Source organism: Ambystoma mexicanum, chromosome 3q (assembly GCF_040938575.1).
Source record: "Ambystoma mexicanum isolate Mex_15411 chromosome 3q, UKY_AmexF1_1, whole genome shotgun sequence".
NCBI lineage: Eukaryota > Metazoa > Chordata > Amphibia > Caudata > Ambystomatidae > Ambystoma > Ambystoma mexicanum.
In genome coordinates, this window is record NC_090926.1 from 663,079,174 (window position 1) to 663,101,486 (window position 22,313).

The 22,313-nt window shown below is 47.0% G+C and overlaps 1 protein-coding gene across 1 annotated transcript in view; it reads left to right on the forward strand.

The window, feature by feature from the left end:
* Window positions 1–22,313, forward strand: part of COX10 (cytochrome c oxidase assembly factor heme A:farnesyltransferase COX10) — a 1,225,252-nt gene that overhangs the window by 1,161,873 nt on the left and 41,066 nt on the right. The window contains exon 6 of the mRNA XM_069654548.1: window positions 1,947–2,179. Coding sequence (XP_069510649.1) covers window positions 1,947–2,179 — 233 coding nt within the window. The remainder of the gene's footprint in view (window positions 1–1,946; window positions 2,180–22,313) is intronic.

A 22,313-nucleotide genomic window follows, 5' to 3' on the forward strand; every position in this document is an offset into this window, starting at 1 on the left:
CACATACCTCAACCACAACTCATGGCACCTGAAAATGCCACACTGGCATATTCACTAGTAATTACATAGTCCACTACTGCCCTGGTGGCAGTTTAAAAACGCCAGGTCATCTACTCCAACCGTGGAGCAGGCAGTTGCTCGCCTATCCACCTAATCTATGGAGTCAGACTCTTGGCTAATTTGAGAGGACTCCATAATTATTTTCATACATTACTTAACTTTAAACATAAAGCACATTGCATGCATGAAGAAGCCTGATCCTGTCTTTGGATTTGGTGAAATGACACTAGGCTGTAAACAGCCCTGATTTACTAAACATTGGGCTTAACAGAGGAAATCAAGTGCCCCTGTCCCTGCATTTGGTCTAGCCATTCAATTCAAACCCTGCCGCTACACGCACACTATAGATGTAGATGTTAGAACACTGTTTGTTGATATGTCCATGAATGTCACCAGCTATTTCTGTTTGATGCTTTGCACAGTTCCTTCGCACAGTGCATCTATTCATGTCTAGTCTTCACGTATGCAATGTACTTTATGTTTAAAGTAATGTAAGAAAAGAATTATGGAGTCCCAGTAATTTGACTGAAGAAACCTGTAATCCTTGAGTCACCAAGAGAAACGGATAATAAATATCACAGGGTAATGAGAAATACCCTTACTAAATAAACCAGACACGATTTATGCTCTGATTTTTGAATGGTTTCATTGCCATTCGAAAGGGATGTAAACTAGGGACACCACACAAGGATGATCTAATTTTAGAAAGAAGAGAGGAAAAAATGATCTCAGAAATTATCTATTAGGACGCTCCCCCTTTGTTATAACAGTATTGCTTTGCCCTAAAGCCCTAATAGTATTGGGTACCCTCATGTTAAAAAAGTGGGTCGCTCGCATGCAGTTTCACATGCTAACAAATGGAATGTTAAATGAGAGTAATCACAGGCACAATCACCTTTACTCTTTATTTATTTTCTCCATGTAAAACTTGTAAATGCTGCCTACAGATTACAATCACAGCAAACATTCAGAGTGGATTGCTATGGAATCAGCCTGCTTTTGACAGGGATTGCATGCAGCCACATTTAAAAGAAATCCATTAGTAAAATTCCAGTTTATAGTATATGAAGGAAGAGAAGGAAACCACGTCAGAAATGTTATTTCTGCTACATGGTCCTTCTCTTCTTTCAAATAAAATAAAAAAGCCCCAAATTGAAAATGTGAGGCATAAATAGTTTGCGCTTTTATATATGCCTCACTTCTGCACTTTTGGGATTTAAAAATAAATTAGCACAATTGCTTTGTTCCATTTTTTATTTTGTAATCTCCACTGTATTTGTGTTTCTCTCAGATGTTAAATTGCATTCAAATGAGAAGACAAAGTATTCGGCAAGAGCCGAATACCAAGAAATAGCCAAATAACTTTTATTTCAGCCGGATGATAGCTTTTACAGGCTCTCCTAGGCTAGAAGCACGAGCTAAATGGCTCCTGGCTCCTAGCAATTTTGAACCCTGGTAGTAATGTTGCCCAGCTTCTAAATAATTGGGAGGACTGCGGTTTCGGAAAGCATGTAGTGTGCTTGCATTTGGCTGCATTCTTCAAATGTGTGTTTACACTTATCTCTGGGTGTAGTGGCACAGGTGTAGGGCTACTAAGCCTCCCAGTTCAATCCTTTATCCCAAAAGTATCTATCCCCCCACCACAACCATCCCATGCCCCACGCCCCCAACTGCTATAACATAATGTTACAAAAGCGCTCTGGTGAAACTTCTCCTTAATCCTCTTTATCTACTTGTATTTAGTGATGGTTAAAATCATCATCATCTTGCATAAAGTCTACAGCAAGAAAAATGTCATTCGTGTTACCCTTCTTTTTTTCAACAGCCCTGTACATATTCACACTGGGTTGCTACTATTAACACACTGTCTTTCTGTTTTCCCTCAGCTCCCTGCATGCTGTCTCCTTCGCCATTGCCTGTGCTGTTCCGGGAATCACTTTGCTGACATTAGGGGTCAACCCACTCACTGGGTTCCTTGGTGCCTTCAACATTCTCCTGTACACGTGTTGTTATACCCCGATGAAGCGGATCAGCATTGCCAACACGTGGGTGGGTGCAGTCGTGGGTGCCATTCCCCCTGTCATGGGCTGGACTGCAGCCACCGGCAGTCTTGATGCTGGTAAGTATGTTTCATAACCTGAAAAGAGATGACAATCACACAATCACATTAGCCAGTTCTGTCCCAGGAAGAGAAATCAACTGCCTTGAAATGGCATTGACATTGTTTGCTAAACTCAAGACATTACATATCCTAACCACTTGGGTTGAGTACAAAATGCGAGGGGATGCTACTGAATGGATTAAAGGGAAAACAAGGGGTCTGTGTGGTGCCTTATTCTTAAATAAGTGATCAGAGTACATGAGGTCTGATGGAAAGAGAATGTTTTCACAAGGTTGTGGATGCTGTGGTAGAGCAGAACAGAGGATGCAGTTAATCCTACTGCAATATCGCTTTGTAGAGCGGAGTTCCCACTTTCTGAAGGCTATACCAAATTCAGAATTGGAGTAGAAACTGTAGGCCATTCCAAAACTGTTCACCACTAGCTATGGAAAAGCCTAGACTTCCTTGAGATTTTGCCCAAAAAAGAAAGAATTTCCAGCAGGCCCCTAGGCCTGTTAGGCAAATTCTCTTTTGGAATATGGTGAGACAATGTTTAAGGTGTGATGAATACTGTAGTTTACTGGCCAACCTGTGGTGCTTTCTGGAGGGAGATCTTTTCTCATATGTGTAGAATTTCAAAAATTGCCTTTACTTAATTTCTGCCACTTAGGACAAGAAGGCCCTTTTTGCATTGCTATATGATTTAATGACGTATATCCCGTTCAGGATGAGCTTCTTGGTAAGATTTACAGAGAGGCCATGATACTGATTATTAATAGGGACATGCAAGCAGTGTAGGGGATATATTTGCATTAGCTTTGTTCTCTACTGTTTTCAAATATTGCATATCTGGGTTGGGTAGGTTTTGTGTTTTAATGAACACTCTACCAAATTGTCCAGAGGCATTCAACAAAACACTTGCAACAATAAGACACACAGAGTACATAATTAGGGAACAGGATACTGCGAGGAGCTAGGAATGAAAGTTGGACACAAGAGGTTTACAGTTTTGGTCAAAGACTTTTATTAAAATAAAAGGGGGTAATGAAATGCCTCTCTGTCCCTTAACTAGAGGTGTTTCCCTACCTAAAATCAAAACGTAAGGGTCTGTCCAAGTCAGAATGTCAAAAGCACCATTCTGGCCCTCACACTCTAACAAAATAAACTCTAAGGTGAAAAGGGTAGTGTCTTTGGCATTAAGTGGTTTATAAATATTCAAAGGAAACATGTGTAACTCAAACACAAATGTTCCAGAAGGATAGAGTTACTTATTCCACATGGTGGTTCCCTTCCCCTGGATTTCATTTTCCTCTGTGGTATGTTCAAAGATAACAGTTCCTTGAATTTCTCTTAATCAGCTATGGAACTGTTTCACAAAACATAACTTGCTTCTTTATCCTTATCTTATTAGGATACCCGGCGTAGTCTCCTGCCAGTTTTTCACTTCTTGTTTCCTTGGTTTCACACAGCCTTTGGCTGGTCCTGATCAATCCTTCTCAAGATGCCTTTTTGCTGATGTACATCTTTGTATACTCTCCACTTTGTCTTTGACTGGTGTGAGGGGTCAGAAATGAGAGGCAGACACAAAGAGGTATTATTCTGAACTTTACCAATTTTACTAACAGAAAGGGTTTTAGATAAAAGCCTAACTTTCCCTAGCCTAACACGAATGTCCCTTCCTATGAAACTAAAACTAAAGCAAGATGGCCTTGTGTCCAAACTCAATCTGACCCTCACACTAATACAACATAAGCAAAATGTGTAAGGTAAATGTTTCAAAGTTCAACTGAAAAGCAAAGTGCAATTTCTCCAGCATGGGGTCTGGCATGGATTCACATGCTCATGAATATTCCTTGTCGTCAGGCTGGGAATCCTCTGTAAAGAAAAAATCAGTTTCAGTTTTGTTTCTGAACTGTCTTTCTCCTAATAACCAATCACTGATCTCTGGGTCATACTGCCCCCAGCCAATGACTGCCCTCTACCTAAGCCCCTCCTCTGGCAGCCATCTTCAGATTTTTACCACATGTTCAAGTGTTGGGAGTCCTCGTGCTTCGCTTTCGAGCTTTAACTGCGTAATACGTTTCTTCAAAGAGTTTACTCTTATTTTTTTCGGTCAATTGAGCCTCAAGCTCCACCGGTTCATCTTCCGATTAACGTGGACCCGTTTTGGAAACCTCTACGCCCCTCAAGGGCGATTTCTCATCGAATTGCACTTCTTGGAAGATTCCAGAAGATCTTTGAGGCCTACCCTGCATGGACATGGCCGAAGACAAAGGAGACTCGAAGCCTCTGTTTAGGATCTGCCCAGGATGTGGACTACAGAACGTCTTCAAGGAGGATGGGCCATCCTGGTGCCTTTACTGCCTACGCTCAGACAAATCGCACGTGGAGGAGGCCTGTGCGTTCTGCAAGGACATGTCCTCCCGCACCATTAAGGACCGTCACAAGTGGCTCGCTGACTGGCTGGAGACGAGGATCCCAGCGGTAGGTGAGCCCCGGCAACGTACTTCTCCCAAGACAAAGACTGAGCGGTCTTCTAAGACCTTTGAGGGTGCTCTGGCGGTGGGGGCCAACATAAGGCAAAGCACCGCAAGTCTGCGGGCACCGGGAGCGCCGTTGGTATGGCCGCCACAGCTACCAGGCGCAGCATCGCCAACGCCGTCAACCACGAGCCAACGCTCCGGCTCGACGAAAAGGAAGTCGGACAACCCGGTTGGCTCCGACGGAGAAAGCCAAGGTGGAGCGAGGCGTTGACCCCCGCCCCCACGGTGAAGGCCTCAGACGAGCCTAAGGTCGTGAAGGCCCATATTCACCAGGCTAAGGCTTTAATTGAGGGAGTGGTAGTGTCCCTGGCGAAGACCGCAGATGCGGCCCCAATGGAGACGACCCCCAAGCCAAGAGTTTCTCTGCCCATCAAAAAGACCCCTGTGAAGCCCCTGGCTGAGAAGGTGGGCTGCACTCCTCCGAGGAAGAGCTTTTGGGCCTCAAGGCAGTCCTTGACAAGAGGTTCGAGGTCAGGTCCTACGGGAAGGACCCCGATGAGGCAGACGTGGAAAGTGACGAGGGAACCGACGAGGAGGGGCAGGTCAGCGAGGAACCGGAGGACACCACGCCGTTGCCGACACTCTCGTCGTAACCGCTGCCACCACCGACAGACAGGTCAGAGGACATCTTACTAGCCCTGCACACCCTGTGCTCAGAAATGAGGACAAGGATGCCCTTTTCTCCTGCAGGCGATCCAGCGGCGCCTGGACCATCAGAAAGCCCTCCACCCAAGCAGAGGCGAGTCCATCCACCCCCACACTGCCATTCTTCACCTCCATCCCCTCTGCCGAGGGACGAGACGGAGACAGAAATGACGGGGATGAACGACGGTGGCGACAATGGAACAGATCTCCCGTCGCCACCACCCCGGGCTTCTCAGCCCGACGAAATTGCCTCGTTCTACGCCATGTTCGCTAGGGCCTCGGAGCTTTTTCAGCTGTGCAGAGCAGAAGGAGGGATTCCTTTATCAGTGACGAGAGGCCAAGTGGTGCTCTCAGTCCTGCTGTTGGACGACATCTGGGACGAAGGGCTGTCCCTCCAGAAGAACCCATCCTCGGCCCCGGCGAAGAGAGACCGGTACGAGAAGAAATACCAGGTTCCAGACTCTGCACCTATGTGCCTCAAAGCGCAGCTGTCCCCGGACTCAGTGGTCTCCGTGGTGGCCAGGAAGAAATCTGCAGGGGCGACATCATCGACTTCCACTTCCTTGCTGGACGGCGAGGGGCAAAAAGCTGGATGCCATGCAACGTCAGGTCATCTTGTCGGCGGCGACGACCAATAAGGCGGCCAATGCTCTCGCTATTGTGGCCCGCTACGATAGGGAGCTGTGGTTTAAAATCGCACCCCTCCTGAACTTCCTCCCAGATGACAAGAGGGCAGAGGCCCTTGAAATCTTACAAGAAGGCGAGGTGGCTTCGGACCATGCCATCACGTTGGCCACAGACATCGCTAACACTGGCTTCCGCCAGATGGGCAACGGCTTTTGCCTTCGCCGGCGTGGTTGGCTCAGGGCCACCAACATCCGTCAGGACGTACAGGCGAGGGTACTGGACATGCCCTTTGACGGGGACAACTTGTTCAGCAAGGCAGTGGACAAGTCACTGCAGGCCATCAAGGCACACGACGAGATGGCCTGTGCCTTAGGCACACTCCAGCAACGAAGTCCGTCCTTTCGGTCCTCTGGAGGCAAGTCACCGGTGCCTCCAAAGGATTCAGTGTAAGTTCTTCTTCATACTGTCAAGCGGCCCGTTGTTCGTCCAGGAGGCCTACCGAGGCAGTAGCAAGGCCGGAGGACATCGTCGTCGTCGCCAGGGGGCCCAAGGTGGTAGGGCCCCGGTGAAGCAGGACAGAACCGGCGGTGACGTCGTGCCCCCATCCGAGCTCACTGGTGGGAGCCCGGCTGGCGAACTTCATCGGCGTGTGGCAGTCCATCTCCACCAACCGTTGGGTGCTGGATGCCCTGGCCCAGGGACACACTCTGGAGTTCCAAAGGAAGTGTCCCTGTTTCCCAACTGTGACCAGGAAAGAAAACCACATTCCGCAGCTGCTTCTAGAGGTGCGAGCAATGCTAAAAAAAGGGCGCAATAGAACTTGTCCCATAGAGGCCCCAGGGCTCTGGAGTATACTCGCGGTACTTCCTCGTCCGAAAGAAGACTAGCGGTTTGCGGCCCATCCTAGATCTTCACCACCTCAACAAATACATAAAATCCCAGAAGTTCCAGATGGTCACCCTTCAGCATGTGTTGTGACAGCTGGAGGAAGGCGACTTCCTGTCGTCGCTGGACTTGGAGGATGCCTATTTCCACATCCCCATTCACAAGGGACATCGAAGTTTTCTGCGCTTCATGGTCCAGGGGTGGCACTACCAATTTAAGGCCCTTCCCTTCAGTTTGTAGTCAGCCCCAAGGGTCTTCGCCTAGTGCTTGGCACCGGTGGCGGCGTGGCTGCGCCTACAGGGGATCCACGTCTACCCCTATCTGGACGATTGGCTCATCCGAGCTAAGTCAAGGGAACTCGCCGTCGAGCACACAGCGAGGACAGTCCTCCTGCTCACGGAACTGGGGTTCTCAATAAACTATGCGAAGTTCTGCTTGGAACCATCGCAGGATGCTCGGTTTTTGGGAGCCAGGCTCAACACGGTAGCGTGCTTAGCTGCACCGTCGTAGGAAAGGATAAAAGCCATCCTGGGCAAGGTACAACGGCTGTTGACCATGGAAGTTGCCAGGGTGAGGTCCATCAAGTCCCTGCTCGGCACGATGTTGTCATGCTTCTACCTCGTTCGGCTGTGCAGGCTGTGGATGTGGCCGCTGCCAGTGTTCCTCGAGGCCCGTTGGATGCAAGTGGCGGGAAGCTTTGAGGACAAGATCGCCCTCAATTAGACATTCCTTCGAGCGATTCGGTGGTGGGGTGTCCGCGCGTATCTCGCGGCAGGCACAGACTTTCAAACCCCAGTGCATCAGGAGACGGTGACGACGGATGCCACCCTGGAGGAATGGCGTGCACATACCGGAAATCTCCATGCAAGAGGCCTGTTGCTCCCAGAGGAGAGATCGTTGCACATCAACGTCCTGGAGCTCCGAGCTGTGTTTTGGGCCCTCAAGTCATTACTTCCGCCCCTCAAGGGCAAGGTGGTGCGGGTCTTCACCGACAACACCACCTCTATGTTCTACATTCGGAAGCAGGGGGGCACCAGATCCACAGCTCTCTCCAAGGAGGCGCAGGACCAATGGCACTGGGCCGTCGCCCAGAGGATGTTTCTGGTACCCTTTCATCTGGCAGGAGTGAAGAACACTGTTTCCGACTCACTCAGCAGGGAGCTGCTCTCTTGCCACGAGTGGGAACTTTGGCAGGATCAGGTGAATCTACTGTTTCAACAACGGGGCAATCCCCAGATCGATCTGTTTGCGATGGCGACAAACACCAAGTGCTGGAGGTTCGCCAGCACGTTTCAGCATCCGGGGAGCATGGGGGATGAGTTCTCATTCCCCTGCAACTGCCTGTTTCTCTATGCGTTCCCGCCGTTGCTCCTGTGACTCATAAGTCAACTCAGACGGTCCCGGTGCAGGATGATCCTCGTCGCACCGGCGTGTCCGAGGCAGATATGATACACAGACCTTCTGGACATGTCAGCGTCCCCTCCAGTCAAGCTTCCGGCGGACGCAGATCTTCTCGCCAGAGAAGCAGGCGCGATTCTGCTTCACAACCTTGGGTTGCTGAACCTGCAGGCCTGGCTCCTGCGGCGCTAGAGTTTGGAGGATACGAGATTCCGGCGGACTGCAAGGAGGTACTTGCCAAGGCCAGGGCTTCTTTGACTCTTAAGTGCTACGGACATAAATGGAAGAGGTTCAACGTCTGGAAGATAAACCCTCTACAGATTACGGCCCCTCAAGTGCTGCCGTACTTGCTGTTGCTGGCCAAGGTGGGGCTGTCGCACACTTCGATCAAGATCCATCTGGCGGCTATCTCCCGCTACACCAGAACTCTGCGGCGATCGTCACTGTGGTCACATCGCCTGGTGAAGGAGTTCATGAAAGGACTTTTCCGCTCGTTCCCACCGTTGAAGACTCCGGCCCCGGCATGGGACCTCAATGTGGTGCTGACTAGGCTCATGGGTCCTCCGTTCGAGCCTCTGCTTTGGGCACCTCTGAAATTCCTCTCGTGGAAAACTGCGTTTCTGGTGGCCATCACCTCTGCACGACGAGTGGGAGAGATCCAGGCCCTCTCCTGTAAGCCTCCGTACTTGACATTCCACGCAACAAGGGTCGTGCTGAGGACGCACCCCTCCTTCATGCCCAAGGTGCCGTCAGACTTCCATCTCAACGAGCCCTTGGTGTTACCTGTTTTCTTCCTGTCGCCTTCGTCACCGGCTGAGAGGACCTTGCACTCGCTGGATGTGGCTAGAGCGCCGAAGTTATACGTGGACTGCACAAAGAGTTTTAGGAAGACATCACAGCGGTTTGTGAACTTTGGCCCTGTTTACCAAGGGAAGGCCCTCTCGAAGGCTTCCATTTCCAGATGGCTCTCTGGCTGCATCACCCATTGTCACCGGTTGGCAAACCGACCATTGCCTGACCATCCGAGAGCCCATTCGACCAGAGAGATCACTGCAACTACGGCGTTCCTGTCTGTTGTGCCCCTGCTGGACATCTGCAGGGCTGCTACGTGGAGGTCGATGCACACCTTCATGAAATTCTACTGCGTTGACTGGGATTCCAGGGAGGAGTCCAGAGTCAGCCAAGCAGTGCTGTGCAACCTGTTCGCTTGAAGGTGAGCCTGGTGAGGAGGTAAGAGATGCTTAATGTTGAGTTGTTTAAATGCTTAATGTTGAGCCTTGCCACCTCCCGTGGTTGTGCATGTGTGTACTGCTATGTATTCTTTTATTCATGAGCATGTGAATCCGTGCCAGACCCCATGCTGGAGAAGGAACAAGTTACTTACCTGTAACTGTTGTTCTCCAGCATGGGTCTGGCTTGGATTCACATGCGAACCCTCCTGCCTACCCCTCTGCGACTCTTCTCTTGGTCCAACTGCCACTTTACATGCTACCAAATCTGCAGATCGCTGCCAGAGGAGGGGCTTAGGTAGAGGGCAGTCATTGGCTGGGGGCAGTATGACCCAGAGACCAGTGATTGGTTATTAAGAGAAAGGCAGTTCAGAAACAAAACTGAAACTGATTTTTTTCTTTACCAAGGATTCCCAGCCTGACAACAGGGAATATTCATGAGCATGTGAATCCATGCCAGACCCCTGCTGGAGAACAGTAGTTACAGGTAAGTAACTTGTTCCAACTAAAACCTATAACTTCAACGTCAACACTTCTTGTATCCAAGAGTTGGCTCCCATCCCCTGGATTATTTCAAATAAAGTATTCACAATATTCTGCATCAAAACCAGTCTCGTAAAGGCTTTTCAAAAGTCTCTTTATCTAATATTCTCCTCAAGATGACAAAACAAACGTTTCTTACACAAGAATAATTGGAAAGGAGGAAGTCTCTCCTATCCTCTCAGAATGGCCAAACAAAATGTCTTTCCACAATGCTGATTGGAATAAGGTAAAGGAGGATGGCAAAACCAATGTCTTTTTCACAACAGAAATTCAAATATGGCAAAACGCAAGCCTTATCAAAGTTTCTGGTTGGCAAAATGTTCAAAGGAAGCAAGAACTTAATATTACTAAGCAGCCCTACAGATTAAGGTGTGTATCAGCCACTTAGTTTTAATTTTTTTCGGAGTATTTTTACTCCCTGTTTTAATTTTTGGAGAGTATTTGCCCATTTGTAGGGAGTAAGACATTTAGAACCTGGTGCCCCCGAGTTCACCGACATGTATATGTTTGAGCAGTAGTGAACATAGTACCACAGGAAGAAACTACTATTATTACTCAGTGATTGTAAGAAGTAAACCTTTTTCTTTTAATGTGCATCCATACCTAGGTGCGAAATAAATAATTATTACAAACACTTTTTATTTTTTCCAGTTAAAACCCATTTTACTCGCTTATAAAATACTTGCACTGAGAATATGACTTAGATTTTTACTCCCTAATTAATATTTTTACTCCCAATTATAAAACATAAGGAGTAAAATACTCCTGCATCCAAATCTTCTCTGGACCACTATGACCAACTCTCTTTTCAACATACCATCTCAAAGTGAGTTTCCTGGTTGCTTCCAGGAAACTTCTCATCTGAAAACTCTTGATATCCTGGTTTAATCTCCTGCCGGGAATATCAACATTTTGGTTCACTTAGATGTCCTGGTGTACTCTCCTGCCAGGTATCTTTCCAAAAAGGTTTGATTACCTGATACCCTTATCAGGCTTTTCTACAACATTTTTCTTTCTCCTTGAGTATCACACAATTGTGCTTCTTCATTAGCGCACTTTTGTTGATTTTAGTTGTTAGTTGTGCCAATTCCCCACAAACTGACATCCCATATCTGAGGGCTTGTTCAAGCTCTGTCAGTCAACCTTTCTTTTAATCTCTCTTGATTCTTGGCAATGCTTGTTCCAGGTTTCCTCCAACTGACATCTCATGCCAGGAGAATTGTACCACATTCGCCTTTTCCTTTCAGTTCTATTACATTGGTTTTCGAAAGTACTTTCAAGATGCTTTTTAGCATATTCGGATGTCCCGGGTACCCCTTCACAATTAGGTCAACTCACTGGTACACCATGCGGTTGCTGATGAATGCTTGCGAGGGGCCAGCTTCCCCTTCTAGGCAGTCTCTCATTGAGTCTCTGCATCGGCTCTTCTGTCATTCACGTGCCCAGACCTGCGCAGCTCTGCAGGACCATGTCTCCTTACACAGCCATGCGGCGCACCATCTGCTTTCTCTCTCTTCCAGGGCTTCTCTCCTCTGTTCCCGAATTTCACCAACCTGCTCGCGGGCATATCTCCCCAAAACTCCTTGTGGGATTTCCTCTGCTACCGATCATGCCGGTCTCGCTGTGTGCACTCTGCAGCCCTCCTTCTCTCGCTTTGTGCGTTCTTCTTGGTCTACTTGCTGCAGGTGATTGGGAAATGTAAAGGTCCTGTGCAGCTGATTGATAATACTGTGCCATCTAGTCATGAATCTCAAGTCACATGAACTCCTTGCTCCTCTTCCTCGTAACATTACTTGAGGCTTCCTGGGACTAGAGTCAATGAAGTTTCAATTGATTTTATATCACATGGTGGAACATTTGCAATCAAATAACAATTGCCATAAACATCAGACGTTTCACATGTTTTAGGTTTGCCATGTATACATGAAGACCTGATGGGGTTATGTTTAATCAGAGTGTTTCTCAAGAGTTTTACAATCTGTTGGTTCTGAATGCTGGCAGCTAGCCATCAAAAACTCTGGAATTAAAGGATCTTCTTTACAACAAAGAGAAGTATACTGCTTCTCTTCTTGTGGAGTCACCACTCTCCTTTGACAGCCATCTCCTCCCGTGTGATCCACCCTGAGAATACCACCCACAGGGTTAGGATCAGGTAGTAGCTGCCTTCCCCTGGCCACATGAGAGGAGACATTAGGCTGGGGATCAGTGATGGCGCCAAAGGATTCATCGCACTGGTGTATTTCCCTACCATGACTTTCCTGCGTAAACACTCTTGCTCTTGCCTGGTGTACTCTCCTGCCAGAGCTTTCTTTAGCACACTTGCAATTGCCTGGTGTGCTATCCTCCCAGAGCTTTCTGTACACTCTTGTAATTGCCTGGTATACTCTCCTGCCAGGTTTTTCCTTTCCTGTATGCTCTGCATACTCCTTCAAGTGTAATATTCTCTTAAGTCTACTTGATCTAACGTAGTACCTACCAAAGTACACTTTCCTGCTAGGGCTTGTATTCCATTCTTGCAGGAACTACAGTTCCCGTCTATCCCGGTAGTTCTTTGCCACTTTTAATCCGATCACAGCAAGAAGGTTTGTGTCAGTATAAAAGGCACAGTCGCATTCTCTTGTTTCAATGATTGCTTTTAACACTTATTCCTGCCCCCCTGTGTTTTACTCAATTTTAATGATTTTATTGCTGTGCTTATTTATCTGTGTTGTATTTCATTGTCCTTCCCTTGTGTCCGTAGCTCTGCATTTCCTTCATTAGCATTTGGAAGTGCGATTTAAAACAAACCCTTTACTAGTCTCCGCACACACTTTTTCTTTCAGGAACTAGAGTTCCCAGTTATCCCGGTAGTAGTTTGCCACTTTTTATCAGATCACAGGCGCGACCGCCTCGGCCACAGACATGCCGGTTTGTGCAGGTTCGTGCAAGGTGAGAGGAAGTGGATCTAGCTGGAAGCCCTTGTGACTTCCTTCTCCTCTAGTTTCCTGAGTTGCTGCTACACAAAATACAAACTAAGGTAATCTTTTAATTTAATATCTTTTTCCAGTGTAATCTCTCTTAATATGTCCTGCAAACCCAAAACGCGTTCCCAGATAAATGATTTTATTGGCCTGGAAAACACATATATATGATACATTTTCACAATCGTGTATCGAACGAAAATTCTGCTGCCCATGCTGCTAACCTTCCTCAATCTTAGAAATGTTGTCAATTACCAAGCCTGGATATATGGACAAGTCAGAGAGGCTGCCCCACTCTGATCCTGGTTGTACCCTATTGTTCACTCCCCCCATTCCTACCTTAGAACAGCCGGCAACTGCAGGTTGTACTCCTTACTGTAAACCTAAAGAACCTACAAAAAATCAAGTACATATTTCCTTGCTTAACACCCGCTCTCTGGTAAAGCATGCCTTCGAGGTTGAGGATTTTATCCTCGCTCCTAAACCCAATATTCTTGCTTTCTCAGAGACGTGTTTACACAATGCTGCACAAATTGCCATCGATAACTCCTTGCCTGTGGGTTATAAAATGTATCATACTGACCGGTCTGATCAACGGGGCAGGGGTGTGGCGCTTATTGTTAAAGCCCACTTTGACTGTCACTCTTCCAATAATTTGCTTTTGGATGGTTGTAAGCGCCTTGATGTTAAAATAAAAATGAACCCAAACACATCTCTTACTATTCTTACCCTCTATAAACCTCCCCACACCCTTCCACTCTTTGAGGAGCAGCTGATGGAACTACTGAACAGTTTTACTAAAGCTAATTCCCCAGTTCTTATGCTGGGTGATTGTGATCTATGGGCTGATGATCCAACAGATTCCTTGGCTGTATCTTTGCTATCCTCCCTGGAAGCAGCTGGTTTTGTACAACTGGTAATGAGCCAACTCACCACGGTGGTTATATATTGGACTAAATTCTTTCACGCAATGTGCAGAGTACTGCTATTAGCACTACATTATGTCCTTGGTCATATCACTTTGTTGTTAATACTTCTATTATTCTCCTAAACTAGACTTGACTCAAAATAACATGTTGGGATACCAAGAACATCAGGTACCGCCTTTTCAGCTATTGTTACAACTAAACTTAGCCAAATTGAAGCTAGTCATAATTCTTCTGATCTGGCCTCCCACCTATCCGCTGCCATTAGTGAGACCATCGACACCTTGGCACCCGAAAAATTTAAGATACTAAAAACGGAAACCATGAAAAAAACTTGGTTTAAAGATGAGATTGTGGAGTCAAGAAGGGATAGTATTGGAATGTAAATGGAGGAAGAAACCCTTCCCCAGTACTCTGGAGTGCTATAGGAAAAGTGTACAACTTTATAAAAATATCTTCATCGAAGCAAAAAAGAAAACTTATAATGCTTGTATCACTAATGCAAAATCAAACTCTAAAGAACTTTTCAAAATCCTGAAGGAATTTGAAAGTCATTAGTCACCGTTCTTACCCATTTTCAAAGACTCCTCATGGTGTCAATCCATTCTAGGATGAGTTCGCAAATAAAATTGTGGGTCATCACGTATCCATTTCTGACAAACTGACTAGATTAGCTCCCAATAATGCCCACTTCAGCAGCCAATGCACACTTACACCTACCTAAAAACACCCCTTAGTTTACATTTCATAGTTGCACTGAAGATGTAGTCCTGAAGATTGTAGCGCATGAAGTCCACCTAATGTTTGGGGGACTCTTGCCCCGCTGACATTCTAAAAGGCTCCCTAGATGTCCTGATCCCATGGATCACAAAAATTATCAATTTATCCTTTGAATCGGGTACTGTATCCTCTATCCTGAAGGATGTCTGGGTTGCGCCCCTGCTGAAAAAGGCCATCCTGGACCTTGTAGACCCACAGAATTACAGGCCCATCACCAATGTTCCTTATCTAGTTAAGATTCTTGATTGAGTTGCTTACTTACAGCTCCAGAATTTCATAGCGGAAAATAACCTATCAAAATGCTATCCATCCGGTTTCAGATCCCAACATGGAATGGAAACCGCTCTTTTAGATCTGAAATCCAATATCATGGAATTCATCGAAAGAAGTCATCCATCTCTCCTTCTGTTAGATTTATCGGCAGCTTCATACATTATTGACCACAAACTCTTCCATATTAGATTGTTAACTGTTGCTAACTGTTCTGAATCTCCTGCCAACCGGTTGGCCTCCTTCCTTTGTCGTAGGACATCCAGAGTTGCTGTACCTGGAGCTCAGGCTAATACTATAGTTCTTTCCTGCCGTGTACCGCAAGGATCATGTCTTTCGCCCCTCTCATTCGATATCTATATAAGCCTCTTTATTGATCTTTTGGACGATTTGGGTGTCCAATTTGGAAATTGATGCAGATGACACCCAGATCCTTTTTGAATTATCTGGTGAGCACTCTAAAGATAGATACAATAAACTTATACTACAACAAAATACAGATTTGGATTGTGAATAAACTCTCTCGCCCTAAACAATTCTAAAACCGAGCTTCTTATTATGGTGTTGGGACCTCGCTTGAAGAAGCTACATACCAAATACTCATACTTTGCAATCGCTGGTACTACTATTGCTGTTCTCAACATAGTGAAGACTATGGGGGTGTACCTAAATGCTGAACTGTCTACAAGGAAACAAGTGTCACAGCTACAGTCATCTTGTGGTTATGTGATAAAGCTACTCCATCAGATCCGACCATATCTTTCCTTTGCAAATAGAGCGCTCCTGGCATCATCGTTGGTGTACTTGAGGTTAGACTATTGCAATAGTCTATTAGGCACCTCTCAAGGCAACATTCACCATCTCCAGACGACTCAAAATGGAGCCGTGAGAGCCGTCTTTGGACTATGCAGGCGTGATCATATAACAGCTTTCAAGAGAAAACTGCATTGGCTTCCAGTCAAGCAGAGAATAAGGCACAAAACACTTGCTCTGGGTTTTAAATGCCAGAATAGGTGTGCCACCCTCTATCTATCAAAGATATTGTCTTCTAAACACCTCTATCGGGTCCTGCGCTCCTATGACACTCCTCAGCTGACTCGACCACATTTTGGTGAAGCGATCTTTGATTAGCATGCCCCACAGGAATGGAATGCTCTTCCGCCCGACATTAATCGTTGGGAATCTTTAAAAAGAATATAAAAATCCTTCTTTTTAATTTGGATAATTAATGGTATTTCTGGTCTGTTCGCTTTGCACTCCTCTGCTTTCTGTTCTGTAGTGCTTGCTTTACTCTGAGGCCTTCGGGCATGTAGCACCCTACTCAAAAACTAAAATATATATATTTTTAAAAAATGTCTTGCATACACATTCCCTTTAGAGACCTCACCGGCTCTGGCCGGCGTTCTTTCTTCTTCCTGTGGTCAGACGAACACGGTCATTCCGTTTCTCTCTCTGCTTCGCCGCCTTCGTTCCTCTACCGACACGCTCCCTGTGGTTCCTGCTGGGTTATTCTGTTTTCCATTCTGATTTGGTAAGGATAATGCCGCCGCACTGCACCTGCAAATGCCCCTGAGCCCTGTGCTGGCTTCTGGTGTTCTCTCAGTATGTCTGGTTTCGCAGTCAGCTTCCCACTTCTGTCTTCCTGAGCAAAATGGCTCCACAACAGCCTCTGCAGCTCCACTGTCACTCAATGTGTCCCGAGAGAAACCGCATTGTCCTTTCAGCAGCCCACTGTGGTGACAGGCCTTCAGGTACCGGCTCTGCCGAGGATCCTCCACTAGAGGCTAATTCTGGAGCAGTCCCTAACGTGTCGAGTAATCGCCCTAGATCTGCCAGTACCGGCTCTGCCGAGGTTCCTTGGTTTATAGGCTAAGCCGGCACACAAGGCCCCTGACTCCCTTGAGGAGACTATTTCCTCACTTGCTCCTTTGACACAGTTCACCGCAGGCGTTGACAAAAATGAGGCCCAACCTCTGCGGACCACGGTGGCCATTTTGAACACCTACCTTACAGCAAAAGTGTAATTTGTACGGACAATTCGGTGGCAATGTTTTACATCAACAAGCAGGGCGGCACCAAGTCCAATGTGGCCGCAGATTCAATCAGTCGGCAGCAGTTATGATGAACAGCAATGTCCTCTCCAACATTTTCCCTCAATGGGGCACTCCAGAGGTGGTCCTCTTTGCAACTTCTTCAAACAAGAAACTGCCTCTTTATGGGTCCAGGGACGGGCTTGGAGTATCATCTCTGGGGGACGCCCTCGAGATCTTGTGGGACAACATGAAAGCTTATGCTTGCCTTCATTGCCTCTGATCCATTAGTCGCTCTGTAAGCTCAGCAGCACATCTAACTACACTCTCCTGCCCAAGGCTCCTTGGTAGCCAGCCAGAGTTTGGTGTTCGGAACTACAGCATCTGTCGATACTTCCCCCGATCAGATTGCTGCAGATTCCCGACCTGCTTCACCAGAGCATTCACCAGATGTGGTACCCCTCCACACAATCGTTCAGCTTGGCGACCTGGTGCCTGAGTTCAGATCGTTAACACAGTTCGATCTGTCCGAAGACAATATGCGCATTATCCAAGTACCCAGGAAGTCTTCTGAGGGCTCAGTGCAGGAGCAAATGGCTCTAGTTTTCCCATTGGTGTTTAGATAAATAGCTCGATTCCAGGCAGGCTTTGGTCGACACCATTCTATCTTTTGTGTCTCATCTATCTGGCTGTTTCTGGCATCCATGTTCTGTTATGCAGAACTTACTTAACCGCTGTTGCGGCCTACCTGTCCACGGACAGCTGTTGCTTTTCATTGACTAATCCAGTCATCAAAAGGCATTTTGCAGGTCCCTTCATCTCTTCCCGCCAGGGCATTATGCAATAAGCCATTTGAACCCATGGCCACTACCGATCTTAATTAACTTTCTTGGACGGTTCCCTTTCTGATCGCAATAACATCAGAAAGGCAACCGATGAAGAGACCCGCAAAATGCCTTTTGATGACTGGATTAGTCAATGAAAATTAACAGCTGTCCGCGGACAGGTAGGCCGCAACAGCTGATAAATCGGTTTTACGTGAGCTCCAGGGCTGATGCCCAATTTGGCCAGGCTGTTCTTCAGAACGTATTCAATTAAAGGGTTTTTTCCATCCACCCGTACTACCAGTGGTGTGTGCTTGGGAATCTCCCACAAGTATGGAGGAAAGGGGACGGGATGTAGCAGTATAACAATGTTATTCACTGTAGTGACTACCTTACTCCTAGTCCATAGTCCCCTTTCCTCCATACGCCCGCCCACTGTCCCCTCTGATAAGTATCCTCTATTATTGCTTAAATGGTCTCAGACCTGGCGATAGAAAAGGACTGAAGGGTGGAGCGCGGGCAGAGCCCAGGAGGGCAGGGTTATGGCCACGTGCGCTGGCCCCACGTAAAAATAAAAGGACAAAAAATAAAACTGTTAATGCTTTTTAACAAAAGTGCTCCAGTCCCGTCACGAAGGACAGAATGTCCAACAAGTATCGAGGAAAGGGGACTATGGACTTAGGAGTAAGGTAGACACTACAGTGAGTAACTTTGTTAGAATATCTGGTGGTGATGCCCAGACTGTGGAGGCAGAAGTGTAGTGCACACTGTATCAAATTCTGCTGCTTCTAAAAGTGGCACAGTCGAGAGCTCTAAAACAAGTGGTGCAATACGAATACCGAAGGGCATACTATTGGGGCTGGCAGAGTTTTTTTGCTGTTAGCTGTCTATAAATGTAATCCGAAAAGGCATATGTATGTATAATGTTTCAAGCCCCCCTCAGAATACTGCTATTTTCCAGTTTGTATTCATAATACTGTATTGTTGGAATGCCTGCTTTTTCTTTTGTATTTTTGTATGTTACACTGTTGTTTTATAATACAGTTTGGGAGCAGCCCAAAAAGTCTATGTAAAACCCCCAAGTAAATTCGTAAACGTGCACAAATGACTCAATTTGTGTTTGAATGAAGAGCGTACCTTTGAAGATGCAGAAGAGTCTGTAAAGCCTGAGGTTTGCTTATTTTGTAGGGGGAGTTTGAATAGTGCTATCGTCTTTGGGTATCCAAGAGCTGCTTCATAGAGGCAATTGGGAATTGGAAAGTATGGAACAGTAAACTTTGTGCCCCTGAGAAGTTCCCGATTAGTGTCATCGATGGTTGAGGCCTTCCAAGGCAGTGAAACTACCACTAATTTGTTATCTGTGGTGAAAGCCATCTTAGATGGGTCAGAAGGTACAGTGACGTCACTCTAGCAGGGAGCGAGAGGGGGACCAGGTGTGTAATGTGGGCCCCTCCCCTGCAGACCCTGATGTGCAAAGGTGGGTCCATTATTTAAAGAGCTACACACACACACACACACACACACACACACACACACACACACACACACACACACACACACACACACACACACACACACACACACACACACACACACACACACACACACACACACACACACACACACACACACACACACACACACACACACACACACACACAACACACACACACACACACACACACACACACACACACACACACACACACACACACACACACACACACACACATACACACACCACACACACACACACACACACACACACACACACACACACACACACACACACACACACACACACACACACACACACACACACACACACACACACACACACACACACACACACACACACACACACACACCCCCCCCCCCCCCCCCCCCCCCCCCCCCCTACAGCGTTTGTGTGCTTCCTGGTGCTGAAATCGTGGGGGGGGGTCTTTCACGGCAGTTTGATTTTGACTTGCAGCTTCAACCAGAAGAAACAGATGGACACAATGCCTTTGTCCCCTATCCTGTGAAGAGCGACCCAACACTCCCAGCCCTGACCTTCGTAGGATACATCCACCAAAGTATTTGTGGTCAAAGCACACCCTGGTCCTGGCAGCCTGGAGGTTTCTGCATCCCACCGAAATGAAACCTTTTGCCAATCTTGGGAGGGGTCGTGCAATGTGGGCTCATTCCATGTTCTGTGCGTTCGCTGCATATGCATAAGCAACCAAGGGTCATCGCGCAGCCATGCCCTTCTCTCCACGGAAAGCGAGGTTTGTGATGTTGTGGGGGTGATGGGCGAGATAACCTCCTTGCGTTTAACGACCTCGACGGTTCTCAAGCTTGGCGGTAATGGTGGCCACGAAGCGTGCTTATCTCGAGGGCCTGTCCGCTAAAACGCACATGTCCTACCTTTTCCTTTTCCTTGTGTGTCAGGAGAGGCCTCTTCACACCTAGTGCTGTTGCCCCCTCCCCCAGCCGTGCTTTCTGATTATTTCGAACCAGATATGTAAATAATTCCCGAGGCCTTGGGAGCTGGTAATTATGTGAATGCTGATTTTTTTTTTTTTTAAATTGCTTTTACTTTGTCATTCAAATGTTGTTGTTTGACAGACATTAATTATGTCAGCCAACATCTATTTACACATGGGGGCTTGGAGAGGGGCAGTTCTTATCGGAGAGAGACCTTTGTCAGATGAATGGGCTCGGTAACAAAAAAGAGAGATGGAAAGGGGGAGCGATTGTGCCCAGAGCGGGAAAATGCCTAATCTCCGAGGCTGCTGGAATTGCTCTCTCGCATACTCAGGTAGACGCACAAAGAAAAGCTGCGGGTATTACAGAATGTATCCGAACATGGACTCCCCCTTTCATCAAAACATCCCTTGGCGAAGGACGTGTGGGGCGTCCCGTGTGCATTGTCAGGCTGTGAATGGGGTTTAAGCTGCTCAGACATACAGTGGGGGGGTGTCTGCGCAGCCTAGCATGCAGGTGCTGTGTCATCAGCCCTGCAGTCACGCAGGAATGGTGCTGCTTTCTCGCAGCCACGCGGTTGTTATTGCTGCAGTCATTTCAGTTATTTAATTGTTAGAGCCACACAGACGTGTGTTACCCATTCAGGCCTGCAGCTGTAGTGCGGATTTTGCTGCAGTATTTCAATGCCTGTGCTGCGGTTTCTGCAGTCATGAACTGGTGCCCATATCTTACCTCATCCCCACCTCCCCCCAATGCATTTGTGTTGTCGTTCATGTAGTCTCATGCTTGAGTTATATTGACTTTCGTGCTACTGTACAATCGCAGCCTTGAGGTTGGCAGGCACAGAGCGCAGCGTCCTGGCCAGTAATCTCAACCCATTGACACACTTTTGAGGAAAATACAAATGGACCATTTGTCAATGGCTCTGCCACACAAGTCGGGGACGATCCTGGGATCCGCACGATTCTAAAACAACCGCCCCAGATCCGTCCCCGGCGCCCCAAGGCTAAGAAGCCGATAGCGATGTGACTAGCACTGCTATTCAAAGAGTCTGCGCTCCATTGGCAGGCAAGTCCCAACTCGGAACTCTCCCCCAGACGCAAAAAAGAATTCAAAAACAATTTGGCCACATTTATTACTACACACGATTCAGTAAAACTCATCACTTCTAATCTTGCATTTGCAGACACTGTGCGTCAGTCGTTTGAGGTCACAACCTCCACCGATTGACACACACAGTCTGCAAATACGAATCGACTGTGCTGTCATTTCACCATATCCCGACGCCCTTGTTGTACCAGTTTGGGGATGATCCTATGCCCTCATTCTGTTGCCACCAGCTCAGACCTGCCGTCCAGGATGACACTTAAATGGGAATGTTGGCAGCAAGAACAGGCGTGTTACCCATCCTATCAGCCTCATCCGCACACATCCAACCCAGAACCTAAGGAACCTCAATAAACAGAAGTTGCAGGCAGCACCATTTAAATTCCCGAAACTAGACAATAGGCAGTATGCCACACACTGATCCTTGCACTGTAGGACAACTACACTTTCTGGTTGTTTGTACCCCTTAAATCCCACTTTCGCAGCAAAGTCCGCATGAATATCAACTATGAAGCACGAACTAAATTACTGTGAAACATTTGATGCTAAAAAAAATATCTTGCAAAAATGAATCAGTTTTTAGGCTCTTTCATACTTTTGGCTGCTGGCTTATAAAAGTACATGGCATTACGAGACCATTGCGGCCTTGAAAGGTAGCAGCCAATGATGAGTTAGCCTAATGCAGGTATCCTCACTCAAGAACCTAAGTTGTCTGTTTGTTTTGTTGTAAAAAAATGTGTCTTCTGGAACTAATAAAAACGAACAAATTATACAGTGTTACAAGTACTCTTTTCTAAGTGTTGTTGGATGCTCCTCAACTACCCCTTTCTGATGACAATTTGGATATGTTCCCATCAAGCTTCCACACAGCGGCCTTGAGGCCCTTCTCATGCACGCATTTCCCAGACTCTTCTTTGGA